The sequence below is a fragment of the Amia ocellicauda genome, chromosome 7 (genome assembly GCF_036373705.1).
Source record: "Amia ocellicauda isolate fAmiCal2 chromosome 7, fAmiCal2.hap1, whole genome shotgun sequence".
NCBI lineage: Eukaryota > Metazoa > Chordata > Actinopteri > Amiiformes > Amiidae > Amia > Amia ocellicauda.
Genome location: NC_089856.1, coordinates 30,484,556 through 30,502,235, shown reverse-complemented (window position 1 = coordinate 30,502,235; position 17,680 = coordinate 30,484,556). Strand labels below are relative to the sequence as shown.

At 47.8% G+C, this 17,680-nt stretch overlaps 1 protein-coding gene across 1 annotated transcript in view; it reads left to right on the top strand.

Moving 5' to 3' along the window:
* Positions 1-17,680, top strand: part of LOC136753856 (uncharacterized) — a 35,872-nt gene that overhangs the window by 14,340 nt on the left and 3,852 nt on the right. The window contains exons 27-64 of the mRNA XM_066710240.1: positions 71-229; positions 805-985; positions 1,068-1,279; positions 1,491-1,679; positions 1,998-2,140; positions 2,346-2,505; positions 2,647-2,730; positions 2,986-3,120; positions 3,381-3,500; positions 3,852-3,944; positions 4,196-4,413; positions 4,645-4,829; positions 4,948-5,244; positions 5,563-5,798; positions 6,238-6,402; positions 6,651-6,728; positions 8,143-8,502; positions 9,230-9,586; positions 9,795-10,148; positions 10,254-10,385; positions 10,492-10,641; positions 11,053-11,169; positions 11,323-11,496; positions 11,657-11,867; positions 12,134-12,282; positions 12,595-12,707; positions 12,911-12,992; positions 13,494-13,631; positions 13,812-13,974; positions 14,459-14,586; positions 14,701-14,841; positions 14,999-15,112; positions 15,407-15,535; positions 15,634-15,792; positions 15,997-16,158; positions 16,622-16,784; positions 17,023-17,210; positions 17,501-17,593. Coding sequence (XP_066566337.1) covers positions 71-229; positions 805-985; positions 1,068-1,279; positions 1,491-1,679; positions 1,998-2,140; positions 2,346-2,505; positions 2,647-2,730; positions 2,986-3,120; positions 3,381-3,500; positions 3,852-3,944; positions 4,196-4,413; positions 4,645-4,829; positions 4,948-5,244; positions 5,563-5,798; positions 6,238-6,402; positions 6,651-6,728; positions 8,143-8,502; positions 9,230-9,586; positions 9,795-10,148; positions 10,254-10,385; positions 10,492-10,641; positions 11,053-11,169; positions 11,323-11,496; positions 11,657-11,867; positions 12,134-12,282; positions 12,595-12,707; positions 12,911-12,992; positions 13,494-13,631; positions 13,812-13,974; positions 14,459-14,586; positions 14,701-14,841; positions 14,999-15,112; positions 15,407-15,535; positions 15,634-15,792; positions 15,997-16,158; positions 16,622-16,784; positions 17,023-17,210; positions 17,501-17,593 — 6,432 coding nt within the window. The remainder of the gene's footprint in view (positions 1-70; positions 230-804; positions 986-1,067; positions 1,280-1,490; positions 1,680-1,997; positions 2,141-2,345; positions 2,506-2,646; positions 2,731-2,985; positions 3,121-3,380; positions 3,501-3,851; positions 3,945-4,195; positions 4,414-4,644; positions 4,830-4,947; positions 5,245-5,562; positions 5,799-6,237; positions 6,403-6,650; positions 6,729-8,142; positions 8,503-9,229; positions 9,587-9,794; positions 10,149-10,253; positions 10,386-10,491; positions 10,642-11,052; positions 11,170-11,322; positions 11,497-11,656; positions 11,868-12,133; positions 12,283-12,594; positions 12,708-12,910; positions 12,993-13,493; positions 13,632-13,811; positions 13,975-14,458; positions 14,587-14,700; positions 14,842-14,998; positions 15,113-15,406; positions 15,536-15,633; positions 15,793-15,996; positions 16,159-16,621; positions 16,785-17,022; positions 17,211-17,500; positions 17,594-17,680) is intronic.

Genomic DNA, 17,680 nt, shown 5'->3' with positions numbered 1-17,680 from the left:
GGGGCTTGATTGCAAATGGGTGTTTTATCAGATCATGTGTCATTGTTCTCCATTTCCTCTAATATTGCAGGTCCAATTGAGGCATGAAGAGAGTCCTGCTCACATCCAGTCTGCTCTGGACCTGAGCTACGGGAAACACTGGGATGAGATCAACAACCAGCGCCGTCTCCTCTTGAGCCAGACCTTCAGGAATCGCTCCCAGGAAGCACTTACCAGCTACCTCCTGGAGGTAGTGTCTGCAATAAGTAGAAATTGGAAACTTTATGGCATGTGAGATTAGATTTATGCAGTGGTGCAACGTGGTAAAATCTTGGCAGTATTTATCCATATGCATAAAATACAACTCTATATTTGAGTAGTAATTAGCCTGCATTAATACATAAGTCATTTAGCAGATGCATTTCTATTTTCAGTGTTTTTGTAATGGAATCAACATGAAATTGAAAGAAAAGGCACATAATCTCTTGTAAAATGTTCCTTGGGTTCCTCCACATCTAATGTTACCTATCTGAGTTGTTAAAACTGAAATTCTTTAACAATGCATAGACCTCCTCTGTGAGCAGTGTTTCTGGAAAAAATAGTAAAATTGTGCTGTGTTTATTTAATTCAAATCACATTTTCTTCTCTCAGGTAATTTGCATGCTGTGCATGAAGGGGGAACTGCTTTTTTCAGTCAGTGTTCTTAATTGTATACTGTGTGTCTGGTATATGGAGGGAAGAGAAGATCAGAGGTTTGAATGGACTGAATGTTGGATCTTGGGAGAAACAAGATTGGAAGGGTTATGCTGTTGCTTGCCCCCTCAGTTCAGCCTGCAGTTCCCTGAGCGACAGCTGAGCTATAGCACACAGCTGCAGCATTCCCACCTGCGGCAGCGGAGCAGTGAGAGCAGCACACACCTGAAGGTCAACTACAATGGCAGGATGCCCCTGGTTGCTGGGCTGCACTGGAAGGACTCCTCCAAAGCAAATCTCTGGAGATGGGAAGGTAATGCTCCTCTGGTCCACTGTGGGGTGGGGTGGGGGAGGCATGTCCTTTACTGTGACATATCGATCATGTGTTCCAACAGGCTCCTTCAACATGGACACCCCCTGGCTGTACCTCTACACAGCCCACAAGCTGAGCCAGCCCCAACGGCGAGCCTATCAGCTCAGCACGGAGATCACTGCTCGCAAGTGGATCAATATCAGGAGTCTGGTGCTGGAGGGCTTCTGCAGAGCCAGGGGCAGAGAAAGAGAAGGCCGACTGCACCTCTATACTCCCACTGTCACGTACTTCAAGGTACCCAGCATGGCCCAGAAACCCACGTGCACTGCTGTTTCATTATCTGAAAGCAAGCTTTATTATTATTAACTATTTACATAATAAAATGTCCTAAGTGTCCTAAAAATAACAAAAGCCATTACAAGGTTGTGTTGTGTTGAATAGGCTCTTTAGGTAAGCAAGTGAATGATGCTCAGGACTGTCCCACTGTTCTGCTGCTTTGTTGCAGGTGACTGGCTCCGGGGAAGTGGGGGAGCTAGTGGTCATGGCGTCTGGCTTGGTGAGCTCCCTGTGGACCCCGTCGCTGCAGGGCAAGCTTTCTCTGCAGGACAGCGGACACACAAAAGCCCTGCAGCTGGCCCTGAGCTGTGCCCGGCAGGAGCTCAACATCACAGCCAGCTTGACCAACCTGGAGCAGGTGAGGCTGTCCCAGAACAGAGTCTCCACCAGACAGCACCTGGTCGGGCCCCCGCCAGAACTAACAAACAGAAACAGCAGGACCAAACAAGCTAACCTATCACATCACTCCACCATAACAGACCTTTCCATAAGTCCACCTGAAGTGTTGAAACAATTAAACCTGCAAAAGCACATCATCAATCGATATCCCCAGTGAATCTGTCTTTTGGATAACGAATGTAAAGCATTGTTTTTGTTTTCACTCTTGCACGGCAGACTTTTCAGAAAAGTTGTCAGTATCTCTTACCTAGTTCATCTTCCACTAACCCTCTGTTAGAAGCTGAAGAAGAAGCAGCTGCTGCTGAAGATGGTGTTGACTGAGCCCAAGAGCCCCCAGATAGAGCTGGAGGTGGTAGGCAGCCTGGAGGAGCTGATCCGAGATAGGGATCTGTATCGGAAGCAGGGGACTCTCCGCCTCAGGTCAGTGTGTCTCTTAAAAGCCCAACAACTGCTGATCTAACATCATCTGAGTAGCCTAGTTTACAAAATCCACTTTAGAAATCAGAGCCTTTGTCCCATCTCTTGACATAAAAGCTTGTTTCCACCACCCACCACCACTTATGGTTGTAAGAGCTGATCGGTCAAGGTGCTGCTGGGTCCTACTGGAGCCTCCCTTTCTTTGCAGGCACCCCTTGAGGCAACTTCCTCAGAGCCTCCTTCTCCAAGAGACCTTCACTGTGGACAGGAGAAAGGGGCAGTACGTGCTGGTGTCCAGGGCGGTGCTGAATGGCAATGAGGAGACCCGCCACACCCTCACCCTTGGCTACCGGCCTGGCAGTCCCTCTGTGAGTACCGACTACATGTGTAACCAGACCTGATGGTTACAATGGAATTCAGAAGCCTAGAAGCAAATGAGCTTAAACTATAGGCCTTCCTGATTTGATATAAAGCCAATCTCTTGCTCTATGTGCGTGCCTGTGCTGCAGGTATGCTCGGCCCTGATTCACCCATACAGTGCAGAGACCATCCCCCACGATCTGGAGTTGTGTGTCCATGTGCAGAACAATCATGTGAGTCCATGTCCTGCTACACACACCATTCACTCACTCATGGTGGGTACAGACTATTCAGAGCAGTATAAGCATATGAACTCCTTGCATTCATTTTTCTCAAACTCTCCTAGACTTGAGGGGTTAATTTCCTTTTACACTTTCCCAAACACCACTTTTTTATTGTCTATTTTGTTTGGTTGGGTAAGAATTGTGCTACACAGTGTGGGGTTTTGTCATCTACATATGACTGCTCACTGCTGTCTCTCCACACAGACACAGCAAGAGGTAGAGGGCAGGGTGCGGATTAACCACAAGGACAGGCTGACCCTGAAGGGGAGTTTCCAGAACAGGACTCACACAGCTGGGTTCGGCCTGTTGTTTCAGGTCAACGTGACTCACCTCCTGGAGGTAAACTAAGCCCTAAAGGCAGCCCACAACCCTAACACTGGGATCACTACAACACAACGGCCTCCGATAGAAATGGCTAGTTCACTGAGCTAAATTTCTCTCTCAATTTAATAATATGCAATGTAATTTAATGTCAAAAAGAATGCTTCACAGGTAGCTTCCTAGAATGACAGTCCATTTCACTGTTCAGTCATACAAATGTTATATTGATTAACTAGGCTCCATTACTTGTCTGTTCCTGACATTTGCATCACTTTCAGCATCAGGTCTCGCCAATTGTGAACTTGGAGGCCGAGTTGTATTCCAGTCCTAGGAACGCAACTGGGTTTGACTACCGAGCTACGGGAAAGGCTGTCATAAATAACCTGGAGGAGTGCCAGGTGTGTCACAATCTCTCTACTGGGCGTAAAACTGGCCATCGTAGGTTTACTGAAACACCGCTGAAATGCCATTGCTTTTACCTCCTATACTGTGGAATCTGGACAACATTTTCATTAATAAAATTAAATTGGCAAGGGTTTGTAAGGCAGGGTTTGAAAATATTCACAATACAACAGTGCACAGACAAAAACAGAATCTAGAAACTGCCTACCTAGAAATATCTTTACTTTTAAACGTCTATTTAGGTAACATCTATTTATTTATGTATCTCCCTATGCTTTGCATATATAAGTTCACAATGGAGCACAATAACTCTATACGTTTTTGACATTGTGTTATTGTTGTGACAGTTTACTGTGCAACTGAATGGATCCTCAAACCAGATTGGTCTGAATACATTCTTCACTCATCCTTACCACTCAAGAATCCCAAAGGACTTCAAGGTAGGCTTTATCAAGATTGTGTCTGCTTTAATATGATTTATAAGTGATTTTTTACATGTACACATGGCTTTTTTTAAGGAATTAATGAATGCATGTAGGTACACATCCTAAAGTAAAAAGTAAATGTCATTATTATGTAACATTTCTGATATTGTAACTGATTATAATTATTAACTTCAGTGTTCATTCATCACAAGTAGGACTTGCACAGGTCTTGTGAAGCTAACAGATTTTGGGGGTTTGTTTTTTAGGCTCATGCTACAGCAGCACGCCATGGAGAGAGCAATGTGAATGGATCTCTGCACGTGGAGTACAATGGCGAGGAGAAAGCCACGTTCGAAGCAGATATTTTCAACACGCATGAGAAAAACAACAGGATCGTTGGGCTGAAAGTTTCCCTTCGACAGAAACTGTTGCCTGCCATTGAGGACTTGTATGTACAGCTGACAGGGAAAGCCTCCAATGTAAAGTAGGTGTAGTACATACTTTTCTAGCTGGCAACATTTTGATACAGATACATAATTTTGCTTGGCCAGTGAAAATACAAAGTCTTGGTTTCTCTTGGAAGAAACTGGAATTGTTCTCTGGTTAGGGGTGTCCTGTGTGTAGTTCTTGTGTCTGATTGCATTTGGACATTTTGGTAGCTTCTTCTTTCCCATCCAGTCTGGATCCACACTCTCATCTCTCCTCCATCACACAGGCTGTCTGCACTGTCTGCTGTGCAGCTGGGGAGTGGCTCTCTGCAGGCCCAGCTGTCTGGTACTCTTACCCACGGAGAGGGGTCTCTAAGTGGGAGCCTCCAGCACACCATCGCCAGCCTGTCCTCCCTGCCCCCCTCCCTGGGTCTGGCAGGGTCCCTGAGACGCACCCTGCAGCTCAGCCAAGGTGAGATCCTCTGCTTTCATATGGCAATAGTCCAGGGATGAATATATAATCATATAAGCGATGATGTGATGTGCCTTTCATATCTTCCCCTGTGTGTGTCAATGTGTCTTTTTCACAGGGGAGCTTAGTGTGAATGTGAGCAAGACAGTCTATGGGCTGCAGCTTCTGCATCACAATTCGGAGGGCAGGGAATACACATGGCAGGATCCCAGGCCCCCTCGCTGTCAGGACGGTAGCTCATGTGGGATTGAGTGGGACAGAGAAGCAGTGCAGGGAGAAGCAGGCTGGATGGACAGGTTGTGTGTCCGTGCTGGGGAGCAGTCTCTGTGTGTCAGCCTGAACAGCAGTATGGGCAGGGAGAAGAGAGGACTGCACGGACAGCTCTCCCATTCCTTCGCCCAGCTCCTTACGGCAGGTACCAGTTACTCTGGGTTAATCGGGACCATTATCGCTCAAGTCCCATAAGGAGAACTAAAACTCGTACTAATGTCTGTGTTTCAGAGATTCACAAAATCTTCCTGGGTCAGGGTGCGGTTACATTGAGACGTCAGAGGGAATAGCCATTGACATTTCTAGAAATTGGTTAATTTAAGGAGATAATAATAATCTTGGTTTGGAGATATCTTATCAGACTAAGGGGAACCAGCTGAGGTGTATTCATGTGTCAGTGATGTTGTTCTGTCAGGAAATGTCTTTGTCCACTGGTCAGTGTTTTGTGTCTTTCCCTGATCAGGCCTGCCCTCTGACAGTAGGGTGCATGTGAGCTATCTTCCTGGTAGCCACAATCACTCACTGGCTATGACCCTGGCTCTGTTGTGGGGGGAGCTCAGTCTGGAGACTCAGCTGAGGAGGGGGCAGGAGCTGCAGGAGCCCCCCCGGTGGCAGCTTTTCTCCAGACTGCAACATAACAGCGAGGGGCTACGGGAGAGGGGGGTCCCAACCTCTGTGGGTGCAGAAGGACACTGTCAGGTAGTGCTGCTGTAATTCTGACCATGCATACATGAGAAAGTGAATGGATTCTCTGGAAAATGATGCCCGTCTCATTTTTTAAGTATGTTTCTCTTAAGTATTATTACAGTCCTAACATAAAGCAAGAGACCTGCACACAACTCCAGTCATGTTACTAGTGTATTTCTTTTCTGACATGATCAGAAGTCATATCTGTCTACATTTGTTTTGTGGTTGTCTTCACCTCAACCCATCACAAGATCACTTAGGAACAAATATGCCTCTGTCCTTTAATTGTTCTTTTTAATGTGTTTGTCTGCACTAGGTAGGTTACTGAACTTTCACTCTTACCTAATGCCTATTAGACACTGTCACTTGGGGCAGCAGTAGTTATCTGGTATGCTTGTATGCTACACTATGCATGTCTGTGAGTCTGAGCTGTATCTGCTCCTGTTGACAGGTGGAGGTCGGGGGTCTGAGTGCTGGGCTGGCCATCAGTGTGGAGGAGCAGCAGCGCCTTGATGTCAGTCTAGACGCCCGCAGCAGCGATGGCAATGCACAGCTGGCCATGTCACTCAGACACCATATGGGAGCACTAGCACAAGCACTACCTTCAGAACTGCAGGTGACTTGATGTCCTTAATCCTTAAAATTGTTATAAGTCTGCTCTAGTGAATGCAAACATGAATGAAGCTGCCAGTTAGGGTACACCACCAGGCTTTCAGTAGCTCCACAAGTATGTATTCATTGTGCGTCACCAGTGAAGGTGTTAAAGTAGATATTTCAAAATAATACATACCAGAAAGTTATCATTATTTGTCTGCCCTTCAGTAGCGACTGATCACTGTTTTTCTTTTTCTTATGTCCTGACAGGTGAACTGCACAGGAGAAACCACTGCTGACCAAATCTCAGGACTGTGCTCTGGTACTGTGGCCGGCCAGCCCCTGGAGGTACGAGCCTTTTTGTTACAGAAACCTCACAGACGTTGCCTCAGACTAGAGCTGCGCTACCACAGAGAAACATTCAGGCTAGAGAGCTGCTACAGCACCAAAAAACAGGCAGAACTCACTGCCAGCCTGACTCACTCCTCCAGGCTTTTAAACTCCCTCAGTATCCCTGGAGAGTGGTACCTCAGGGTCTTCCTCAAGCCAAAGCCAAACAAATGGCATGCGGTCTTCAGTCTATCCATAGGGCATTTCAGGCTGTACACGAGAGGAGAACTGAGAGTCCTTCCCATCTACAGATGGCACTGGTTAGCCTCGTACATTGCGCCCAGCCGCTCTGCCATTAATCGCGTGGCCGAGGTCAGGGGCTCTCTCAGACCAGACTGGTGTAACTTCGTGGCTGATGTAAGTGCCACCTGGAGCAAGGTGACCTCCTCCTTCATGGCAGTGACCCGCTGTGGGGATGTGCGCAGCATGCGTGTGACATGGGTCCAGGTGAGGGAGGCGGGGCGTCAGAGGAGGACTGCAGTCACCGTTGTCGGGGAAGCCAAGACAAATGTGTTCAGGGGCTCTGTGGGTGTGGAGCATAAGCAGGACTCCCTGCACAGCCAGGCCTCTGTACTGCTGCTGAAGAACAAGGCTGAGCTGAGCTGGAGCCTGCAGCACCACTGGACAGCTCTACAGCGGCGGTCTGTGCCAGGCAGGATGACTCTGCATGGGTCAGGCAGGGTCAGTAAGTCCTCGCTGGGTGTCGGGGCTCGCGTGTCTCTGGGCGGGCAGCCAATGCAGCTGGATATGTCGTTGGAGTGGGGAAATCGTGCTACAGTCAGCGTGGTGCTCCAGCATGCCCTGTCACAGTGGAAGAAGGCCGGGATACCAAAGGATAGCCAGCTCAGTGCCTCTGCCACTCACAGCCAAGCCCGGCTGGAGTTGGCCAGCGGAAAATGCACCATTTCTGCTAATGGCTCCCTGCTCAGGGGACACAGGAAGAGTTGGAGCCTGTCTGTCCACCAGCACTGCCCTTCGGTCCAGGTAGAACCGAAACATGAACAGTGGTTGTCCTGGACATGTTTCACAGCCTCTGGGGCTGCTTCTGCTTTGACCTAGTCAGTCTTTTCACCCCCCTCAGCTGCTCTGTAGGTTTCCTGTAGCCGCACCACACTGCTTATAGAGGTCAATACAGGCCTTCGATATGAATGATAGTATCTGATAAATGATATTTGTTTTTCTACTTACAGAAATACAAATACTGATGGGTTTTCTATCAATAACTCTACAGATTCCATGTCTTGCTAAGATTAATGAACTTATAGATGCAGTTATGTCATGAGCTTGGCTCCCTGGTAGAATGCTAGATTTGCAAACAGTTCCAGGTGGAGAGGGTCAGGGTGTGTTCACTGCTGTTTTTGCTTATTCCCAGAGCCCATTCCCGACCCAGTTTTCTGTGAACGGGTCGATGGTGACCTCACGTTGCGGAGCACAGTACCAGACATGGGTGCAGAGCGGGGAGGAGCGGGGGCAGCTGAGCTTGACAGTCTCCTGTGCCTCCCGACTGTTGCTCAACGCCACACTGCGACATTCCCTGCCACTGCTGCGGGCGCTGCATGTCCCCCCCATCAACACCATTTTCCTCTCTGCCCAGCATTCCACTGCTGTCATTAATGTCACACTGGGCCAGTGTGGGGTCAGGGTCAGTGCTGGTGCCAATGCCAGCTTTGACACAGATGAGACCCAGACTGGCTGGGATGCCAGCTGGACAAACCACTGTTCCCTGCTGCAGGTAATTCCAGCAAGCAAGAAATCTCTCCTCCCAGCCATTTACCCCATTAGAGAAAATCAGATTTTCCATTAGATAACTGGCAGTTCAGAAAAAGAGATGCACTAAGAACATGATTGCCTATGTTTTCCTTCAAGGTTGATGACAGCAGGGTTTGTGTAAAACTGCCCTTTTAAATGCAGTATTTGTTCTGTATCTCATACCAGGACTTCATTAATGAGGATTAGATAAACTCTTTTGTTACTATCTGGCCTATGGACCTCTTAATAACAAATCAGTGAAATGCTGCATCTGTTAAATTTAGTTTGTTTTGTCTGCTCAGCATGACTTCCTTTCAGTAATTGAGAACATACCTTCTGGCCCAGGACAAAGAACCATGTGTGCTTTCGACTCTGTTTGTAGATGCAGCTGGACTTGTTCCTGGCATGTTTATACTGAGATAGGAATCCTAGAGTCAGATTCACAAAGCTCTTTTAGCATTTTGCATGCCACTGGTTTGCAATAATACATTAGCTGTCTTTTCACAAAAGATTTCAAGAAAAAATGGTACCATTGAAATGTTGAAAAATTGGTAAAATATGTATTTTATGGGAAAAAAGGTATTTTTGGCGACAATTGTGTTTTATTCAGTACCATTAAGTGTGATGTTTGGGCTTAAGATTTAGAATATCAATAACCCACCCAATTGCAGTTCCTCAGTGTTTGCTTCAGTCTTTCTCTTGTACCCCAGCGTGCAGGGCTGCCTCTCTCTCTGGCCACCTCGGGCTCCCTCTCTCTGAGACACTGCCAGACCACACTCTCTGCCAGTCTGCGGGTTGAGGAGGAGTTATTAACACTGCAGCTGGGCACCTCCTGTGAGCCGCGGCACAGTGTGTCAGGAGCTCTGAGACACTCCTTCTCCCAGCTGAGCCAGAGAGGCCTGCCCTCAGATATCAGCCTCACTCTGTCAGCCCCCAGCAGGCCCAGCAGGCAAGGGACCCTCCTCCTGAAGGCGGGGCAGTGTCGGGTCAGAGCCAGCGGAGACCTGAGGCCTGGGAACCGGAGCCAGTGGGTGTGGACCGCCGATACCGAGTGCCCGCTTTTGAAGGTACCCCTAGCACCCGGCATCCTAGCATAACATTTTAACGGAAGACTGAGAATTTAATTTCAAATATTTTTCTCACTTTTCCCCTCTGGTTCTGTATCTAGTTTCACCATCCCTAGTTTCTCCCAGTGTGCTTCCCTTTAGTCAGATCTCAGTGCTCTCTCTCCTTCTCCTGGGTCAGTCAGTGAGTAGTGGTGTGTTGTTTCTGCAGGGCATCAGTCTCCCAGCTCACTCCCAGTTCAATGGCTCCCTGCTCCTGGACAGCTGCTCGGCTGATTTTCTCACTGAATTGTGGCTGGACGGACAGTCTGCCTTGCTGGAGCTGAAGCTGGGGTGCAGTCCCCTACTGCGCCTGGATGGGGTGCTCACACACAGGCTGCACACGCTGCAGGGGGTCCAGGAGGAGCGCCGACTTGTTGTCACGGCTATCAGGGAGCAACAGGGGTTCAACACGTCCCTGCAGCTGACGATGGACAGCTGTGAACTGCGTGCTGGGGCAGGGCTTCACCTGCACAGTACAGTCCAGGGCACCATTGTGCTGGACAACAACTGCACAGCACTCCAGGTACAATACCCAAGGTTGCGGCTCTCCTGGCAGGGCAGTCACTGTCTGCACAGGTTAGAATGAATTCCAGATTAAATGCCTGGCTGTGCTTTTTCTCTTCCACAGGAGATGGGCAGTCCTCTCAAAGTGGAGGGATCTGGATCCTTGGCAATAACCAAAGAGGACCTTCACTCACAGCTGTCAATCACTGTTGATGAGATCAAACTGCAGGCGCTGTTGACTCTGAGAGCTGTTGGCGTATGTGATGTTTATTACTTCTTACAGTTCCCGGAAAGTATTTTGCAATGGTATTAGTATTGTCAGTGTCAGCATGCATGATGAATGGTATTATGAATTTCATCAGAACAAGCAGGATGTGGAGGCCCAGCTGAACCACTCTGTCCCTGTTGTGCTGAGGGCTGGCGTTCCTGCCATCTTTGCCCTTGCTGGGACCTCACACTGGGCGGCAGGTGCCTACAACAGAACTCTGCAGTGCAGCCTGGGTAGCACACAGGTACTGAAGCTACAGTGTACAGGGATGTAGGGGATATTCATGGGCTACCACAATGTTGTACAATATAACAGGGTCCTTAAATGAGAAGGACAGAGCACTCCCAGGAAAATATGTGCCCTGGTCTCAGATGAGGAGGAACTCTGACCCCAGAATAGTAAATGAGTCAACTGTTTTTTAAGAACAACAAGCCTGACTTTCTGAATCCCCAAACAGTAAAGCGTAGAGTAACGTCAACAATAGGGTGATAAAGGGTGAATGATTATCTCCCTACATTATTCATGTATGTAACTGAATCAGATTACATATCAGAGTTACTCATACTCATCTGATTACAATAACACCTGTCATGATCTGTTACTTCCCAACACAGAGACATTTTGTTGTTTTTCTTAACTCTGTGAATATCTGCAGATCAGTGAGGCTGTGAGTGTAGTGAAGTCACAGGACCTGATGAGAGTGGACTACCAGCTGAATCACACTGTGGACACCCTGAGGGGCTGGGGGATAGCAGAGCGCAATGCAGTGCAGGTAGGTCTCTGTGGAAAATTGCCCACTGCCCCGTTTGTCTGTTTATCGTCTGATTGCCCAGTCTGTCTGTCTGACTGTCATGACTGTATGTGTGTCTGATTGTTCTACCTCTTCCTCTCTCTGATTGCTCTGTTGCTGTATGTCTCCTCTCAGACAGAGCTGGCCTGGACAGAAGCCAAGACCTTCACTCTGCACTCGCAGCTTGGCGATCGACACGCCATTCTGGGAGTGTATGTGAAGGATACACTCACAGGCAGTGACATCACAGGGGGGTTCAAACACAGCTGGGTGTGGCTGCAAGAACGAGGGGTGCCCAGGGCAATGGAGGTACAGTGCTTTAAAGTTTTGTTTTGTTGTTTTTGTCATGCATTTGTATGGCCAGGAGGCACCGATTTGGCCTGTAAAGCGCTGCGGGTGTGAAAACTACGGCGTGTGGCATGGAGAACTGTAAAGTAATGGGAATGTTTTGTGTGTTTGTGGGCTCCAGGTGCATTGTTCCATGCAGGGCTCCACTCCAAATGTGCAGTATTGGGCACAGGTCATGGTGGATGGGGAGGAGCTGCTGTCCTGGGCCCTCAATGCCAGCCTGACTGCGCGGCGCCTGGCTCTGCTCGTCTCACACTCCCTGTCCAGCCAGCACCTGCTCGCCATGGGGCTCCCCCACAGCATGGAGACAACCTTCACCACCCTCAGCCTTGGTGAGGGAGCCGGACAGCACACAAGAACGCACAACTGCATGGCATAGAACAAGAAGCCCCAACAACTAAATGGGGTCTAAATGTTGGCCGCCTGTGTCTGTTAGGCCAAACAAGGCCTATTTGTGTCCACCCGCTCATTTAGAAAATGCGTTTCTGTAAAAATTCAGGGGGAGAGAGGCATTGTTTTACCATTTAGGAGATGTTTCATTGTTTCATCACTGCCTGCCCCCCTGATGTGCAGCTGCTGTGACTGTTTTTGTCCCCAGGCTCTCAGAGAAGGTTGTCCCTGAATGCGCGCTGTGATGGCAGGAGTGCCCAGCTGACGGGGGAGCTGGGGGGCTGGGGGACTGGGGGGCTGGAGGCCAGAGTCAACCTGCAGCACAGTGGAGCTCACCAGGGACCCCCTGACTTGAAGGTGTGCTCTCTCACATGCAGGGCTGCAGTTACTACCAGGCGCCAAGCAAAACAATGTGAATCATTTGTGCCAGATTTATGTATTTATTTATATTTTTACGTTAAAGAACATAAATAATGAGAATAACAAGCGAAGTGATTGTAAGTGTTTATAATGAAGTAGACTGTGTTTTTAATATGATGGTGGTGATTTATGCCTGGAGAAAAGGGAGTTATAGAGCTGGTGGTTCTGCAGTGCAGTGATGTGAGAGGTTTGTGCATGTGCCCCCCAGTGTTCTGGGTTTCAGTCCCGAGTAACTGTCTGTCTGTGCAGCTGGAGGTGTGGGGGCGGCTGGCTGAGTCCCAGCTCAGTGGCTCCCTGGCACTGAACTCTGAGCCCAACTCCACTGTCTTCATTACACTGCAGGGGGAATACCAGCCTCTCAGGTACTGCCCCTCTGTTATGGTGTCACTAAACTTTCATGAGACTAACATTGGAGATGAAGTGCTTTAATAATACAATTGTAATAATACAACTCATGTATTTAATATATACTGTATATATGCATGTTAATGCATTGAAAGGCAAATACTGTGCATTTGATAGTTCTTTAATATTTCTATCAACAATATTTGTCTTTTTTCTCTAGTAAGGGATTACACGTGAAGGCACTGCACAACATCCCTGAGCTCCTGCACTACCTTCCCTTCCAGCTCGATGCCATGTCAAAGGTGAAGATCACTCTTTCTCACTGGGCAGGCTATCAAGGGCACAGACCTGTACACTAACTAGCTGATTGACTCTTGACTCCAGCCTAGAGACCTCAAAAAAATCTGGAGGAGGAGAGGAGGCATTCCTATTCAAAACCATTGCCAGCCTTTGTTGCAATTAATAATGATCTTCAGGATGATGCCCAATTAAGGAATTATGGGTCAATTCAGGGAACATCCTAGTGGTAGTATTAAACTCTTGGAATTTAATCTTTACTGTTTTTTTTTTGTTTTTTTTTTAATAATGTATGCACCTCCAGGGTGGACAACATATGTTTAGATATTTTATGGACAAAAAATAAGGTGGGCAGAAGAAGACAAGCTCTGGTGCTCAGCCAGTGGTTGGGTACAATTCTTATGTTGGCTTCTATCATGTCTTTTGAAGATAAGTGAAGGAGGAATTGTGATCCAAGTTTCTAGTCTCTCACACTGGTTTCAATGGTCTTCCTCCTGCTCGTGTAGCTGAACCAGTCTGGCTCCAGGGTGCAGGGGCTGGCGCGCCTCTCTCTGGGCAGGGGGGACCTGTGGCTACAAGCTGGATTGACTCTCACACCGGCCGGCTATTGGGAAGTGCTGGAGCTTAACCACTCCCTCCCACAGGTTGGTTCCTCACAGGAATCCTTTTGATGATTTTCAATGCTAAACTCAGATAGCTGGTATGTAGCTTGTTATTTGTTTACCTTTTTGTACCCTGGCATAAAAGAAATCAATATTTTGTTTTTGATTATGCTTTTAAATTATTTTATGCTTATTTGTTAATCTAATGGCTCGTATTTACAGTTGAAGTTTTTTCCGAGACACATTGATATCCAGACAAGCTACGAAAGAGGGAACAGGACACAAAGACTGGAGCACCGGGCCCTGTGGGTGGGGCAGGAGCTGAGACTCAGAGCCCTGTATGCCGGCCCCGGCCTTGTGGGGGGAGGTGGACACAGGCTGCAAGGTACAGTAAGTGCTCTGTGTAGCTGTCGGCTTTTCTGAAGGCACACAGAGAGTGAGATTATTGACTTTCAGCAGCCAAGTTCGTTTAACAACCTTCATTTCAATGACAGCAGTCTTTTATAGACGGATGTAAATTGTATTACAGTGAAACTACATCAGGCGTGTTTGGAATTAATCAGTTTACTTATCTTTGATGTTGTTTTTGTCAGCATAGGGAATAAATTGTCAACATTTTGTCTTTAATATACATTTTTTAAATAATTCAGAGTATTAAGAACAAAAGCACTCATACAATATTATCAGCACTTTTTTGCATAAAGTACTTTTCAATATCAAAGTAATTTAGGACAGTGTAAACATAGACTAGACCAACGCAGAAATCACAAAGCAGATGTAATAATAGTTAAAAAGCCCTTGAACTCATGTGTAAAGCTTTTAAATGCATGACAGACTCCATTTAAATGAGAATTTTCTTTTGCCCTCAGTCCAGATGTCCCAACCTTTGTCCTCACTGCCCCACCAGTCCAGGCTGGATGTCCTGCTGGAGCAGTCAGTCCACAGGTGGATGAACAGTGCCCTGCTGGGCTGGAGTGGACAGGATGGAGAGCAGCAGGTGAGGCTGGTGCTAGGGGAAACCTAATAAAAACAAACTACTTACATACTGTCTAATGTTTAGCTGTGTATTTACTTAATTAAATGACACTTAGTTAATAAAATATGTTCCCAGGTGAGCGGCCTGTGCTCCAGAAGCAGCCGAGATGAAGGCTTGGAGAGCAAAGTCAGTGTGAGACACCCCTTTAACCTGCCCCTCTCCCAGCTGGACCTATACTCTATCTCACACACCGGGGGACAGGAGCACCAGTACCAGGTAACTGAGGGGCTGACACAGACAGTTTGACACACATGGGCACGAAGACAGAGACACAGAGATGGGTGTTGAGAAACTGAGATACTGAGAGACACAGACAGGGCCTGGGGGATGAAACCAGCCACATGTCACTCATGGTCTTGTAATGTTTTTTTAGGCACTGGTTTCCTGGAATGAAGGGCTACCGGTGAATGTCACACTGAGTCTGCAGGGTCAGAGGGACACCAACTCCAGCAGAGGCCAGGCCTGTGTTTCCCTCTCCCCTGGCCAGGTAGGATCACTGCAGTTTTCCTCTCTGTCAAAGCTAACATGCATTAGAGCCAATAACCATGTCCAGCACTGTGTATGAGTGTCCCAAGAGATAGGAGCATTTAATCTGTGCGTTTCCCAAGCCAACCTCCCCAGTCAGTGAGAGAGTATGGTCTATGACTGTTGCCTTTACACAATTGTCCTTGACCTGCACTGCAGTGTTTTCCAGCACTTGTTTGTCCAAAACACAACTACATACTCCAATACAATTTCAGTGCTACTTTCAGTCAGAATCAGATGTGCTGTTCTCTCCCAGCTGCAGGCAGTGCTCCCAGTGGTGGAGGTCCATGCCTGTGGCCGGCTGCTCAGACAAGGCCAGGGCTACAATCAGGCTTTGGAGCTGAGCTGGGGCAGCAAGAAGATCACAGAAAGCCTCCACTACCAGGTATATCACCTCAGGGTAGATGGTGTGGATTCACCCTATTCAACACTCTGCTCTGTTCTTGCCTGTGACTGTGCCTGTCTATGTGTTCTGCGCTGTAGAGTCGTGGTGTGGGAATACACAGCCTGCAGCTGGAGGCAGGGGTGGAAAACGTGTTCCCGTCATCCTGCCCGACCCAGAGACTCCTTGCCCGACTGGAAACCAACTGTCGGGACAGACTTGAGCACCACTTCCAGCTGGGGCTGTGCTCCCCCAACCCTGTGAGTCTCATTCTCCCCCACCCCTATACACATAGCCCACCTCACCCCCAGTAAACACCCCTCCCCCAACACAGATACCTACTGCCCCATCAGTCTATCTTTACACTCCCCTTGTTGTGCTCTTTCCCTCATAATGAGTCTCCTGCAGGGTGCACAGTGTAGACTGGTGTTTGCAGTGTATAATAGTGTCTCTGTCTCTCCCAGTCATGGACCATGTCAGGGCTGCACCGTGTGGGGTTAGGGAGGGAGTTGCTGTACTCACGCACCAGCCTGGCGGTGTCAGGACGCCCCCTCCACAGCTCCTTCACCCTCACCCTCACCAACAACTCCGCACGGGCACTGCGGAACTTCTCTCTCAGCACGGAGGTGACTGACAGCCTGTCTCTGAGCACCCTCGGTGTCCTACAGCTCCGCAGCCAAGGCGAACAAATGTATTTCAGGAGTGAAAAAGCACAAATGAAATGGTTGCTGTGCTAGTAATCCTTACCTCGCCAAAGGGCAGTGAATGCCACTACACAGGTCGCGTTCTTGTAGCGCAGATTTCCACAGATCTGCGCCTTTGAACCAATTATATTACAAGAGAAGTTTGGACTCCTCTCAGTCTAATATGTGTCTAATAAAATCAGTCTCATAGTTCAGTGGTTTGAAAAGATCAGATGTTTTAGTGTGGATTCTGTCCAAGAAGGATGTTTAAGTTACTATCTCAGTTCACTAAATCTGAAATTGTTCATTTTTTTCGCTAGAAGGAATTATGTCTGGTATGGATACTTCAGAGCCCCTGTGATCAGATTACAGGTGGTGTAATGCCCTGTGTGTGTGTGTGTTTTAGCTCCTGGCTGGTGGTGCTGTGCTGGAGCTGTTGGGCAGTGTGAGCTCCTCTAACGTGGGACTGGGACTCCTGCTGCAGGCCAGCCTGGACCGCACTGAAAGGGTGCTGCTGCGGACAGGCCTCGAGGGCCACTGTCTGCAGGCAACTGCAAGCTACTCTGATGGTAAGAGTGCCCTGCACTGACCACAGCCTCTTACTGTCCTGAACACTGACAGAAGAATTCATTGATATAGAACTTATATATTTATTTGTACTCCAAAGTACTATCTAAAAAAAAACAAGTATACATTTTGTATAATCATAGTTATATCATAAAAGTTCATAGTGAAACATCAGACAACATACCATGCTGAAGAGATTAACTGTGTGTGTTTGTATGTCTGTGTGTGTGTGTGGTGCAGGAACGGTGGCGGAGGAAGCACTGGCCATGGCCCTGTGTGTGGAGAGGTCGTACTCTATCACTCTTGAAGCCCAGCGCCATGTGGGTGGGGCCAGACAAGGGAATCTGGCAACCATCTCTCTGAGTACAGCCAATCAGAGCCTCACATTGTCTGCGCAGGGCTGTGCAGAGAATTTGAGGGCTGCTGAGGTACCGCATCTTATTTGTTTCTGTTTTTCAAGAGCAAATTGCAGTTATAGTGTCTGTCCTCAAGCATTTCATGTAGTAATTGAGAATTGTCCAGTTACATCAGGAAACGCACAATATTTTATACATCTCATCTCAAGTTTCTCTGCCATATCCTGTTCCCTGTATACTTGTTATTATTATTTATTTGTTTGTTTATTTATTGTTAGTTTATATAGTACATTGAAAAGACTGCTGCCCTTCCTCCTAGTTAACAAAGTATCTGTGTGTTTCTTACTCCTGTAAACCCCAAGGTCAGGCTGTCTGCGCTGGGCTCTAAGATGAGAACCAGACTGCTGGACAGGATCAGAAGTCTGCAGCACCACCTGCTGGATTTCAGAAGCCATGTGAGTACCTGATCACAGCGGGTCCTCCTCCTGGTTAACTATCAGGAATGTGTGGAGCCATTCACATGCTTCCACAGACTACTGAAG